Source organism: Solanum tuberosum, unplaced genomic scaffold (genome assembly GCF_000226075.1).
Source record: "Solanum tuberosum cultivar DM 1-3 516 R44 unplaced genomic scaffold, SolTub_3.0 scf00078, whole genome shotgun sequence".
Classification (NCBI taxonomy): Eukaryota; Viridiplantae; Streptophyta; class Magnoliopsida; order Solanales; family Solanaceae; genus Solanum; species Solanum tuberosum.
Window position 1 is genome coordinate 729,781 of NW_006239005.1, and position 14,947 is coordinate 744,727.

The 14,947-nt window shown below is 34.1% G+C and overlaps 1 protein-coding gene across 3 annotated transcripts in view; it reads right to left on the reverse strand.

Moving 5' to 3' along the window:
* The window catches only part of LOC102580609 (uncharacterized), a 21,330-nt gene extending 11,644 nt beyond the window's left edge, over positions 1-9,686 (reverse strand). Inside the window, exons 1-2 of one of the 3 annotated variants that reach the window (XM_006346538.2) lie at positions 9,583-9,686; positions 2,536-2,942 (exon numbers count right to left, since the gene is read on the reverse strand). In XM_006346538.2, the coding sequence (XP_006346600.1) occupies positions 2,536-2,937 (402 nt within the window). In that variant the 5' untranslated portion in view covers positions 2,938-2,942; positions 9,583-9,686. Of the gene's footprint in view, positions 1-2,311; positions 2,943-4,546; positions 4,717-9,582 lie in introns of those variants that run through there. The other 2 variants (XM_015308366.1, XM_006346537.2) reach the window with 2 other exon arrangements.
* Positions 9,687-14,947: the final 5,261 nt, after the last annotated feature.

Consider the following 14,947-nt stretch of genomic DNA (forward strand, 5'->3'; position numbering starts at 1 on the left):
TGGAGGAGGGAAACAGAGAGAAAATATAAAATATGAGTGTAGTATCCCTTTTACGCTTTTTTTTGTTACAGTCAGAAATTTCTTTTGTGTTTTTTTTTAAAATTATTCTTTTCTTTTGTTTTTATATTTATTATTTTTTTAGTGTTGTTTTGTCGGAAGAAAACAGGGAGAGGAAAAAAGAAAGAGAGAACAAATATGAAATATGGGTGTTCGTATTCATTTTTTCGGCGAAAAAGGTGGAGCGAGGTGACAGTAGATTTAGAAAAGCAATACAAAGAAAAAAAAGCTTGAAAACGGATTGAAATAAAAAAATTCGACCTCGATTGAAGGAGTTTAAGCTTGAAAAAATGGTGGGAGGTGGTGGCTTGAGAAATAGCGAAGAAGAAGAAGAAGACAAAATGAAATTAAAAAAATAGCAAAATAAAGCCTTTTACGCGCTAGTGTTGAGTGTATCACACTTAGTTTGACATGTTAGCAGAAAGAGTCAAAATGGCACAACGAAACCTTACATGAGGTGTCTAAAATAAACATCGCTCAGTTGAAGTGCCTAAGTGAAAGTTGATGCCAACTTTAGGGGGCCATCGATGGATTTGGCCTTTAACTTTAATTGCTTAAGAGTTAATAAAATATATATTTCATAACATAATATATTTCATATTTTATTTTCATTTAGGGGTTATTTGGTATGATGGATAAGGAAAGCTAATTCCGAGATAAATTTTGAGTAGCCTTTAATCTCTTGTTTGGTTACAAAACCTGGAATAACTTATATATTTCAAGATTAATAGTTAGCATTAGGATAAGTTATCTCTACCTTTTGATGGAATATAATACTTGGAGAACTTGTCCCAATATAAAATAGGTAAAATGACTAAAGTATTCCTTAAACCCTTTTTATACATAATTTTCACATTCATGTATATTCACATTACTTTTAATATGTTATATAATAACATTCACAACTTGCACAACTCCTTATTTTTATGACGATTCTTCATATTTTTCATTAAAGAATTACACTATATAAATATTATTTTTATTTATGAATATATCATACATTGAATTTATTTGAGTAATTCTTATGCTTACTTATATTTTGATTTCTCTACTAATGAATTACATATTTTTAATTAAATATTCTTTGAGTCACTTGAAATTTTATATTATAAATATAAATTAAAATGAAGGTAATTTTAATATTTTTCAATTTAAGAGTGATATGTGCTTAAATTAAGTGATATAAATAATATATATTCTTTTACTTTTAAGATGATTTTTTTAATTTTTGAGCTAAATAAAATGAAAATTTTATAAAACATACAAGGTACAATCATGAGAATGCATACACAAAAATATTTAAGTGATATAAAATGAAAGTTTTTTTTTTTAAGAATGAATAATGAAAGTTTGCAAAGAAAATATAACAAACTAGATATGTTGGATGGTAATTTTGTAAATAAATAACTTATTCTTAGAAATTATGCAATGTACATTATTTTGAATACGACTAATCAAACAATCAATAAGAAATACTCTCAGGATAACTAATCCTAGCATAACATATCCCAACATAACTTATCCTAGCATAACTAATCCCAACATAGCTTATCGCATACCTTGGCATCAATCCCATGTCTGTCCTGACCAAGTCTTGTATTTCCCATCCCTTTATGCAAGGTTGAGAAACAATTCTACTTTTATAGTACTTGGCCAAAAACTTAGTGCTGCACATTGTGTTGGTATTGGTCCTATAACACTTATGTCTAGGATTGGAAGATTTGAAATCTTTGCTTGCATAAAGTATCCAAGGACAGCCACTAGCTATGCATTTTACCCTGACCCTTCTTTGATCATTGTGGATCTTATTCTCTTAATTGCATACTTGCTCAAAGCTTCTCTGAATTGTCTCACATTTTCAAATACCATATTTAGTTGCCACACAACTTTTTTCCATGTTGGATCATATGAGACCCTCTTGTCCTTCTTTCTTGCCCTTAAAATATCAGATCTTTCCCCCTCACTTTCACTTTCAAAACTGTCGGCATAAGAACTGTCATAAAAAGGCTCATCAGCTACTAGCTTACCAGAGGTGTGCTTTTCAAACTAAAGTGTAATAGTTTAGGTGTGTTTCTCACACTTTCAATAATTTGGATATGAAACTCAAAAAAAGGATAGTTTAGGTGTGTTTTAACCACTTTATCTCTTTAAAAAAAAAACTTAAAATAATCAATCCAAACAAGTTCTAAGACCTTCATCTCTTTTTTCTTCTTATTCATTTTCTCATCTAATCTAATATTTAAACTTATTACACTAACAACAACTTAACTACTCGATATGCTCCATAAACATCTTTTTTGTTTGTTTTCATAATAAGATCATATGAAGAAAAACAAAACACTAGTTATTAACTCACATCTAATAGCAAGGCAAATAACGCCGATTGCTACGGTTTGAAAATACAGAACAAAAAGTGAGCAGGAAATCTTTGGTCCATTATATTGTCGAAAAAGAAAGGATCCCATTCCCATGTATAACCTATTCTTGCAGTGATTTTCTGGCAGCATCTTCTTCTGCTTTCATTTTCCTTTCCCACTTTCTCTTCCTATAATCAGCCAACATTTCAGGCATTTTTTGCATCAGTTCAGCTGTCTTTGCCCGTTTTTCTGCTGATATTCTGTCACACTTGTGCCCTTTCTGCTTTGTTCTCATTTCCTTTCTCGCTGGATCGTATGGCCAATCTTGTCCAGCAAGAACAACTTCCTTGCGCAGACGAGCTCGATGGCGAGCACTGATCCCCAGAGGTTTCCAGGCTCCAAGCTCCCAGTAACCCCAAACTCCCTTTGAAAGCTCATCCTTGTATTTTACCAACTTTTCTTGCCATGGATATTGATATTCCCCAACTGCTTTTGCTACAGATTTTACAGCTTTTCCAGCCATTCGTCCTGGAAACAAATACGTAAAAAAAAATCTTTGAGATTTCTCACAAAGTTGAATTTTACTCGCGCAAGTTTAGCAAGCATACTACAATGAGATGTATGGAAATTAGGCAGGTTATCAAGAGAAAGTTCCAAGGTTATTCCATGATTGTAAGTGGGTGCCACAACATATAGCGAATGGAAATAAAACAAGAGTTTGAAAATGCAAGATCCTCTCATAGGATGCCCCTCTGAAATAACCATCAAAACTACTACCTGTTGCCGCTTAAGAAAATATTAACTAGAATATTTGGTATAACTACGTCCATACACACCTCCTTTGTACACCTTCATTTTATACTAAGGCAGGACTTGGATCTATTATGATTTCAAAAACTATTTACTAAAGATCACTGAGACAGAAGACAAACTATGGGAACCAACTTAACCAGAAAATGCTCTTTGTCCTTTTCAGCACAAAGAAAGCATCAGAAACAATTTGAGGAATCTATAAATAGTGTAATAAAAAACAATAGATATTTGTGTCCATTTTCAATCATACTTACAACCCTGCATCGGAGACATTTCTTTTGAGCTGAGGGTCTACCTGGAACTAGGGGTGGGAGTTCGGTCAGTTCGGCATTTCGGTTTGGCAAAAATGTGAAACCAAACCAAATTGAAATAACGGTTCAGTTTGGTTATTACAATTTCGGTTCAGTTTCGGTTTAACCAAATTTAATAAATAGTGGTACATTTTCAAAATTCAATCACTTTTGTTCACTTTTTTATGTTTGAAGTACGTCTCACTTTTTTTGTCCAGATACAAGGAACCCAAAAACAAACAAAGAGCAGTATTATAGTTATAACTTATAACACCAAACAAGCTAAGCTAACTTCCAACACATTACTAATTACACACTAAGAGTAACACCTACCAGCAGCAGCAATGCAACAGTACAACACACTAACAGACTGCATCCAAAGGATGAGGATGTCTATGTATCTATCAATTGAATATGAATCTTCATAGGCCATAGCAATAGCAAATAATGTATCCTTATGTTTGGTATTACATCAATAGAATTCACAAGTTATACATGTACCAACACTGCAACACATCCTAATTTACCAGTCCCCTAGACAAATGATTTGTATATGGAACAAATTACAACAGCTAGGCCGGCCTCAATGCTGTAACATGAGATGACAATACGGATTTGAAGACCGAAGGGAATCTGAAAACAGTCCCAGGAACTAGGATAGACAAGATTTGCACTTTAATAGTACCATGATCTGTATATTCTCTGGAAGACATTGTTTTTTATATGATAGGACTACTTAGGTTCCTTGAAATTTCATGTTTTGCTTTCTCTAACTTCCCTGTCTTTATAATTTTTTTATAACATACTTTTTAAAGTAAGTACATAAATGTGCATTTGAGAATATCACTACATGCGTTTGTATGTAACTTATCATACATTAACAGCAGCAAAAAGAAACAAATTTGAGATTCCATGAAGTTTCAAATATGATCTGGTTTTAAATGTCTTGTGGTCTGTATTTTAAGGTATGAGGTTGACTAATTCAATATAAGTATTCAACATGAGAGTTGGGACGTGATGAGCACTGACCTTCGAGGCGCGACTCGCGAGCGAGCACTGAGCAGTGGCCAATGAGAAGTGGCTTGCGGGCTGCGAGCACTCAGTGAGGACTGAGCAGCGGGCAGCGGCTGGCCTGAACTTAAGAGACAAAGGACGACGAGCTGAGAGATGAGAGATTGAGAGTTGAGAGACAACTGATGAGAGTTGAGAGATGGGAGTTAGGGATTTCAGTCTTTCACTTTAGGAATTTCAATTTTGATTGGAATTTGGGCCACATTTGTGGGCTATGGGTAATGGGCCGGCTAGAGCATGGGCTGAAGAAACTTAATTAAGGGTGTAAAGAATATATATATATATATATAATTTTGGTTAACCGTTAACCAATTTTCTTTAGCTAAAAAACCAAAATATTGAAATTTGAAACCGAAATAACCGAAATCTAAATTTAAACAAATTCGGTTCGGTCGGTTTTTTCGGTTTTAACCATATTATCCCCAGGCCTACCGGGGACAACCCACATAGGTAGGGGTAAAGGTAAGGGTAAGGTCTGCGTACATGCTACCCTCCCCACTCCCCGGCCTCACTATGGGATTTCACTAGTATATTGTTGTTGTTGTTGGTACCGAGGATGCAAATTCTGCATATTTGTGCAGCTTAAACTATTGATACCTTTTACAAATCCCTAAAGGAATAGCTTACAACCATTGATACCCTTTACAAATCCCTAAAGGAATAGCTTACAACCATTGATACCCTTTACAAATCCCTAAAGGAATAGCTTACAACCATTGATACCCTTTACAAATCCCTAAAGGAATAGCTTACAACCATTGATACCCTTTACAAATCCCTAAAGGAATAGCTTACAACCATTGATACCCTTTACAAATCCCTAAAGGAATAGCTTACAACCATTGATACCCTTTACAAATCCCTAAAGGAATAGCTTACAACCATTGATACCCTTTACAAATCCCTAAAGGAATAGCTTACAACCATTGATACCCTTTACAAATCCCTAAAGGAATAGCTTACAACCATTGATACCCTTTACAAATCCCTAAAGGAATAGCTTACAACCATTGATACCCTTTACAAATCCCTAAAGGAATTGCCACCCAAAGTTAAGCTACGTGTAAGAAACTAAGCTTAAACCTCGCATTACTTTTCTTTTAAATGCCAAATTTATAACAGAGATGGAACTATTTCTCAGATAATACAACAGATAATAAGGCAGCAGAGCAATATAGTAACAGCACAATAACAACTTAGCATATAACGAATGCTGCAGGTTTCATCATGCCAGAAGATTTATACTAATTTACCATCTTTCTCATACAGTGATAATTTTAATGTTCAATAACTAGACAAAGTCAAAGATGCTCATATATGCATGTCACATGTTTTGCGGATAACAGGCTACCTCCAACCTTAGCCCTGGCACATGAATATATACTTTTATCATACCTAAGGTACCAAAGGTTTGTGTCCTACTACACTATCATAACACTGTAAATGGAAAATACCAACTGATTTGAAGAATTTTCTAATATCTAGCTTCCACAGTTGAAACTTAATGGCAAATAGCAACTGTATTTATAATTTTGGGTGAAATGAGAATGTTTTATTCATAACAACACTAAGAAACCTGGAGATCTGTTGAGGCAAAAGGGAGAAAACAAAAGTACATCCACGTCTAAAGCTGTAGGTATTCTAGGAGTAGGAGCTCTAAAATAGATTCAGCTTGTTAATAAGTTTCATTCTACACCAAAAGCAAACAAAAGAAATGTTAAGTTTTTATTCTCTGAATGTGGTTGTATTTGTGCTTAAAGCACCTCCAGAAGTGGCTTGCGGGCTGCGAGCACTCAGTGAGGACTGAGCAGCGGGCAGCGGCTGGCCTGAACTTAAGAGACAAAGGACGACGAGCTGAGAGATGAGAGATTGAGAGTTGAGAGACAACTGATGAGAGTTGAGAGATGGGAGTTAGGGATTTCACTCTTTCAGGTTAGGGATTTCAATTCTGATTGGAATTTGGGCCACATTTGTGGGCTATGGGTAATGGGCCGGCTAGAGCATGGGCTGAAGAAACTTAATTAAGGGTGTAAAGAATATATATATATATATATAATTTTGGTTAACCGTTAACCAATTTTCTTTAGCTAAAAAACCAAAATATTGAAATTTGAAACCGAAATAACCGAAATCTAAATTTAAACAAATTCGGTTCGGTCGGTTTTTTCGGTTTTAACCATATTATCCCCAGGCCTACCGGGGACAACCCACATAGGTAGGGGTAAAGGTAAGGGTAAGGTCTGCGTACATGCTACCCTCCCCACTCCCCGGCCTCACTATGGGATTTCACTAGTATATTGTTGTTGTTGTTGGTACCGAGGATGCAAATTCTGCATATTTGTGCAGCTTAAACTATTGATACCTTTTACAAATCCCTAAAGGAATAGCTTACAACCATTGATACCCTTTACAAATCCCTAAAGGAATAGCTTACAACCATTGATACCCTTTACAAATCCCTAAAGGAATAGCTTACAACCATTGATACCCTTTACAAATCCCTAAAGGAATAGCTTACAACCATTGATACCCTTTACAAATCCCTAAAGGAATAGCTTACAACCATTGATACCCTTTACAAATCCCTAAAGGAATAGCTTACAACCATTGATACCCTTTACAAATCCCTAAAGGAATAGCTTACAACCATTGATACCCTTTACAAATCCCTAAAGGAATAGCTTACAACCATTGATACCCTTTACAAATCCCTAAAGGAATAGCTTACAACCATTGATACCCTTTACAAATCCCTAAAGGAATAGCTTACAACCATTGATACCCTTTACAAATCCCTAAAGGAATTGCCACCCAAAGTTAAGCTACGTGTAAGAAACTAAGCTTAAACCTCGCATTACTTTTCTTTTAAATGCCAAATTTATAACAGAGATGGAACTATTTCTCAGATAATACAACAGATAATAAGGCAGCAGAGCAATATAGTAACAGCACAATAACAACTTAGCATATAACGAATGCTGCAGGTTTCATCATGCCAGAAGATTTATACTAATTTACCATCTTTCTCATACAGTGATAATTTTAATGTTCAATAACTAGACAAAGTCAAAGATGCTCATATATGCATGTCACATGTTTTGCGGATAACAGGCTACCTCCAACCTTAGCCCTGGCACATGAATATATACTTTTATCATACCTAAGGTACCAAAGGTTTGTGTCCTACTACACTATCATAACACTGTAAATGGAAAATACCAACTGATTTGAAGAATTTTCTAATATCTAGCTTCCACAGTTGAAACTTAATGGCAAATAGCAACTGTATTTATAATTTTGGGTGAAATGAGAATGTTTTATTCATAACAACACTAAGAAACCTGGAGATCTGTTGAGGCAAAAGGGAGAAAACAAAAGTACATCCACGTCTAAAGCTGTAGGTATTCTAGGAGTAGGAGCTCTAAAATAGATTCAGCTTGTTAATAAGTTTCATTCTACACCAAAAGCAAACAAAAGAAATGTTAAGTTTTTATTCTCTGAATGTGGTTGTATTTGTGCTTAAAGCACCTCCAGTTCCTCTCTTTTAATGTAGCATCTAGCAGTTGAAAAGACCACCATTTCACGGGCATTCATTCAGGACCTATCAACTATGAGGATGCTTGCTAACTACACTAATCTCACAGGGATATGAGTTAGAAGAAACTTGTAAGACGGATGAAATTAATTAATTAGAAGTTAAAATTTCCTTTTAAGAGCAAGTTGTCATATTTTATGCTAAGAGAAAATCTTTTGCAGTTATCAAAGCAACTTCCTGGATGACAATTAAGATGGCAGAGATCTCCTGGGGACATTCAAGTATACAACATAGGTGCCCAAAGCCAGATTTTGTTTATAACTACACCTCAGTCGCAAACAAGTTGTGGTTATCGACATGAATCCTTACTAACCATGTTACTCCATTTAAACTCTTCTCATGTCAATATTATGCAAATACAAATAAAAATTAATACAAACTCTCAATATATAAAGTAACAGAACATCCCTACAACAACCACCACCTCTCCTTTTTCCACAAGAAAAAAAAAGAAGAAAGACTGAACTGATAAAAACTTGTTAATTTGGTACATCATAACCGGTCCAAATTTAGCAAAAACAAAATGGCGGACAAAGTTGTCCCATTTCAAGTAGTGTAGCGCAAAATTGATCATTTCAGTTGTTTCAAACATATCCTTGTCAGGTTTGAAGTTCAAATAAAACTTTTCTTAAATGACTAGTTCTTCCAGCTACTTGCAAAATCATACATGTACATTGGAGCAACTATTTAACTGTTGGCGCCTTGCCTTGCTGATCTAAAATAAGTCGGAAAGTAAGAATTTCAGCTTATATAGAAGCACAAGAGCCTAATGCAATCATAGCGATAGGGAAACGAAAAAAAAGGAACGCATACTATCGGATAACTAAAAGAAATGCATGATACATAAAATAAGTTAATTGAGAAGAACAATAAGTTTTACTCATAAGAAAGCAGTTTTAAACATGTTCAATCAATCACACTTGAAGTTAAAGAGTCTTTTGAGTACAGTCTACTTAATAAACTCTCAACATCTTCATCACATGTTTGTTCAAGTCTCAGGGCATGGACTAACCAAATAGTCAAATTGCTATTTCCAGAACAAATGAGCGAACAAGCCCAACCCCAACTCATACTGAAGTAGTTTCCTTTATAAAAATTACAGTAAAAACAGATTCCAAATGAGCCACAGGGAAGGCCCAACCCTAAAAAAAATAAATTAAAAACCCTCAAAATTACAAATCCATGTAGCGAAATAACCAAATTCAGTACAAACACACAACAATATATCATATCATGGACGAGAAAACGAAGCTCAAATACGAACGCATAAACATCCAAAATCGCAGAGAAAAGAAACAAAATCGATTAAAAGAAAAACACAACTGGAGATCAAACCCAAGAGCAGAGTAAGCACCGACAAGTAAACCCAAAAGATGAAGGAGAATACATATATACATACCTGGGATTCGGGAAGAGATAACAAGAGCTGAACAAATCTGAGGTAAAAAAAAATGTTAATGGCGTTCCAATGTTAATAGATGCGGTTGGAAGGACAAAAATACAATTAAAAAAGAAAGTTTTTAAACATTTTGTTTTAAGTATTCGGGTAAATATAAAAAAAAATGTTTATAAGCATTTTAGTTTAAATTAAAATAATAAAAGTAACTCAAAAGCCAAAAATCAATCTAAGTGGAATATAAATAATTATATACTTATTGTTAGTATTGATTGACTTTTTCTTAATAGTTTGATGACAATCTCTTACTAATTATTATGCACATATTTTTAAAATTTTATTATTTTCTAAAACTAAAATTAATGTATTTATGATTAAAAAATATAGGTAATTAAGTTTACAGTTACTTTTTACTTCCTAGACCAATCTATTCGATTGGCATTCATAGTTTTTGCCAGGATGGCTTTGACTTGTCCACTCATCTGTAGAGCTGGGCATTCGATCTATTTGGTTTGCAAATTTCGATTCGATTTTTCGGTTTGATAAAAATGTGAAATCAAACCAAACCGAAATAAATTCGATTCGATTATTACAATTTCAATTTATTTTTTTGGTTTAACCAAATTTAATTAATAGTGGCATGTAGGATGTGGCATGTGGCTGTGTTGCTCTTCAAATAATACAACAATCAACATTAACTTTTATAACAATCAAAACTCAACAGTACTATCCAGACTCCAATAATCTATGCCATACAGTTTGGCTTTTGCCTTCAAATTTCAACAAACATTTAACTTGCAACTTACCATATCATTGACTAAAATATTCAAACAAAACTGATAATTCTTGTTCAAGCAATCCAGCAGGCAAAAACATCAACAAACTAGTCGAGTATAAGAATAAAAAGACTATCAAGAGTCAAGACAATAACACTAGAAAATTCAACAAACTTGTGTCCAGCCCTAAAATAGAGTTAGTTACAAACTAAAATCCAACTGCCAGTAGGCATCATAGCAATTTGCAGCAACCAAAAGATTTAGAAAACTAACAAAACATTGTTGCAACCTCCAGTGTGTCATCTATAAAAAAAAAGTGAAACAAACAAGAAGAACAACAATCAGTTGTACAACACATTACTGATCACAAACTAACAGTAACACCTACCAGCAAATCAGAAGCATGTTATTGATTGTTGATACATTTTTTATCAGAGGCTTTGAAACCATACAAGTAATAAGCAAATGTGAACCAATACATTAGATTTACTTGGTCCAATTGTTGTTTTAGGATGATACTAATTAGGTATAGTGCAAATGTTGTATTATTTTCGATTTGATTTTTTTTTAACAAATAATTGGTAGAAAAGTCAGTTAGAATTATTTGTAACACGGATGCGGCAACAAAAAATGAAATCGAGATGGAGGAAACAACACGAGAGAGCAACTACACGGTAAAGATTGACAAGGAAGTGTCCTTTAAGGAGATGCTCATCACTCTATATTCAAAAACAGGCGATCCACAAACAACATCAAGGACAAACCTAGAGGAGGATATGTTAATTGATGAGCCAGCGGGGAATGTGAAAACAAACACGGAAAGCACAATCCCCACAAACGAAGGAATGGAGACGATGAGCACTGACCTTCGAGTCACGAGCACTGAGCAGTTGCGGGCTGCGAGTACTCAGCAGTTAACGAGGACTGAGCAGCGGCTGGCCTGAGCCTTAAGAGATGATGGACGACGAGCTGATAGTTGAGAGATGAGCTGCGTCGACGACTGACGAGAGTTGAGATATGGGAGTTCTAGTAATGAGAAAATGACATAAATAGTCTCTTAACTATATGAGTAGATCTAAAATGGTCCCTTAACTATACACTTAACAGATTTAGTCTTTTAACTATTCAAAAACTTATCAGCTTTGGTCCTTTAACTATATATTTACTGGTTTTAGTCCCTTAATTATACACTTACCGATTTTAGTCCTTTAAGTATTCAAAAACTTATCAGGTTTGATCTTTGTCCATTTTTTAATACAAATAGCTTAGGTTTATATTAACGGAATCCATGCCTCGAGAAATTAAATCATTTAGCAATTTTTTATGTTGTTTCTCTCTCCGCTACTTTTTCTTCAAATTAACCTTATGTGAAGAACCTTAACCTCAACGATTTAAAATAAAATTCACGGGAAAAGAAAATATAAGTCATAATTTTATTCAATGGAGGATAAAGTGAAGCATATTATTGCTAAATTTAGACTTAAATATGCTAAATTTTATTATAAAAAGAAAAAAATTATTACCCGTTAAATCCAAAGTTTGTACTCCAACGACTTCATCGAACGAAATTTGTTTAATTTTTTAGAAATTGAAATTTATAAAATGGTAGATTTGCAATTTTTTTTTTTTTTTAAATAGATCAATTTTATTATTCTATTCATTTTATTTTACGTAAAGAAATTTGAGTAAATTAAATAAAATCCGCACTGATTAACATATTCAAGTCATTAACAACAATTATATGCTTAATTTTATCCTCTATTTGAATAAAATTAGGACTTGTATCTTCTTTCCTCATTAATTTTATTTTGAATCGTTGACGTTATTATTCTTTTCATAAGAGTAGTTTGAAGAAAAAAGGGCGGAGATAGAGAAACAACTTAAAAAATGGGTTAAAAATTTAATTTCACGAAGATTTCCGTTAATATAAACCTAAGCTATTTGTATTTTAAAAATGGACAAAGACCAAACCTGGTAAGTTTTTGAATACTTAAAGGACTAAAACCGGTAAGTTTATAGTTAAGGGACTAAAATCGGTAAGTGTATAGTTAATGGACCAAAGATGATAATTTTTTGAATAGTTAAAGGACTAAATCCGTTAAGTGTATAGTTAAGGGACCATTTTAGACCTACTCATATAGTTAAGGGACTATTTATGTCTGAGGATGGAACAAAGTGCTAAATTTCAACTTAGTACCCAAAGATTCCTGCAAGCTGCCCAAAATCTAGATGTAAACCTTGTGTCTCGGCCAGATACAATAGATACAGGGATTCCATGTTGTCTTACAATCTCATTAATGTACAATTCGGCTAAACGCTCAAGTGAGTAATCCATCATGATTGCTAAGAAGTGAGCACTCTTGGTTAGCCTGTACACAATCACCCATATTGCATCATGATTTCTCTGAGTGCGAGGAAGTCTAGAAACAAAGTCCATAGTTATTCTCTCCCATTTCCATTCCGGCATCGACAAGGGCTGTAGCAAATTAACTGGGACCTGGTGTTCTATCTTTACTTACTGACAAACCAAACATTTTGAAATGACTTTCGCAATGTCTCTCTTCATACCGTTCCACCAATAATATTCTTTGATGGTCTGGTGCATCTTTGTACCTCTAGGATGCATTGCATATGATGATGTATGTGCTTCATTCATGGGTTCTCTTCTCAATTTTTCATCATTAGGGACACATAACCTATTTTGATAAAACAAGGTACCACCTCCGTTAATACAAAATCAAGTTTTTCCCCATTTTGAACTTCTCTAGTAAATTTTATAAGTCTCTCATCTAATATTTGCGCTTCTTTCACCTGTTCAAGTAATATTGGTTTGACTTGCAAATTAGCAATAACTGAACCATTTGAATCAAGTGCAAAACAAACACTCATGGCTCTTAACTCAAGAAGTAAGGGCAACAGACTCAAAGCTAAGCTTGCGAAGAATTTTTTTCGACTTAAGGCATCAGCCACCACATTGGCTTTACCTGGATGATAGTTAATCGTGTAGTCATAATCCTTGATGAGTTCAAGCCACTATGTTTTCTTAGGTTCAGCTCCTTCTGTGTACCCAAGTACTTTAAGCTCTTGTGATGAGTAAATATATGACATTTTTCTCCATACAAATAATGCTGCCATATTTTTAAAGCAAACACTATAGCAGCAAGATCATGATCATGAGTAGGATAATTCAATTACGTGGTTTTGATTTCCGAGAAGCATAAGAAATAACTTTCCCTTCTTGCATCAAAACACATCACAGACCTCCATGAGAAGCATTACTATATATTACATATTATTTCCCTTCAATTGGTAGAGTAAGTATAGGAGCTTGTGTAAACAAGGATTTGAGAGTTTCAAGGCTCTCTTGGATTTGTCATCCCAAGTAAACTTTACTTCCTTTTTCAAGAGTTTAGTCAAAGGGGAGGCGATAATGGAGAAGCCTTTCACAAATCTTCTATAGTACCCTGCTAAGCCCAAGAAACTTCTTACCTCACTCGAAATTTTGGGAGGTCTCCATTCAACAACTGCTTGAATTTTTACTCAGATCAACCTTTACACCTTCAGTTGATACAACATGTCCCAGAAAATCCACTTCATTTAGCCAAAATTAACACTTGGAAAGTTTAGCGTAAAGTTCTTTCTCCTTCAAAATTTACAACACAATTCGAAGGTGTTTATCATGGTCTATTAGAAGAAGAGGCCAAAACTTATTTCCTTCAAAAGGGAAGATCACATTGCATTAGGGACACATGTACTTGATGCATATGCACTCTACATGCGATAAAAAATATTATAAGCCATGTAAGTGAACAAATAATCTAAAAAGAACATTTTCGAAAGAGAACAAGTATACAAGTAATTCACAACTGAAGTCCAAGAACCACAAATCTAGGCTATGATACCAATACTTATAACAACCCTCTCGGAAAGATGCTACCACTTAAAGGAGAAATCTAATTTAATACTTGCGGCATTCAAAAGAGATTAACAAAGGGCATATTGATTATAGTCTAGTAGAGGAATTAGGTTCATAGAAAAAAAAAATTAGTTAAAGAAGTGAAACCTGCCCATTTACACATTAATTTGATGCCAAACTGAAACTGCGTAACATTTTATCTTATGGTGGAAGAACCCTTCCAAAATAATCTAAGCAAATAACTTACTAGGTTTTCCTGCATATTTCATCCTCACACTTAAAATAATATAAAAGAATAGTACCAACTTTTGAGTACCAACATTTGCCGGTTCATGCTTCACACAAACATTCAAAACAAATAGTAAATTTATTATATTACAAGACTTGGGTTTACACACCCCAAAAAGAACAAAACATATGGCCATACTTATATTACAACCCATGGTGACATGGTCAAATTAGCCTTCGAAATTTCATGTAAATGTACAACATATAGATCATGTACAAGTCCCAAGATTTATGCAAACTATAGATGCCTATATGCAAATGTGATCTTCATTAAGGCTCTCAAAATCTCCATCTCCAATGGCCAACTTCATGCATCCTCTCAAACATTCCCTATGATAGAAACAATTATCGCTAACCATATAGCTTAGTGGTGTAAAAACTATAGGTT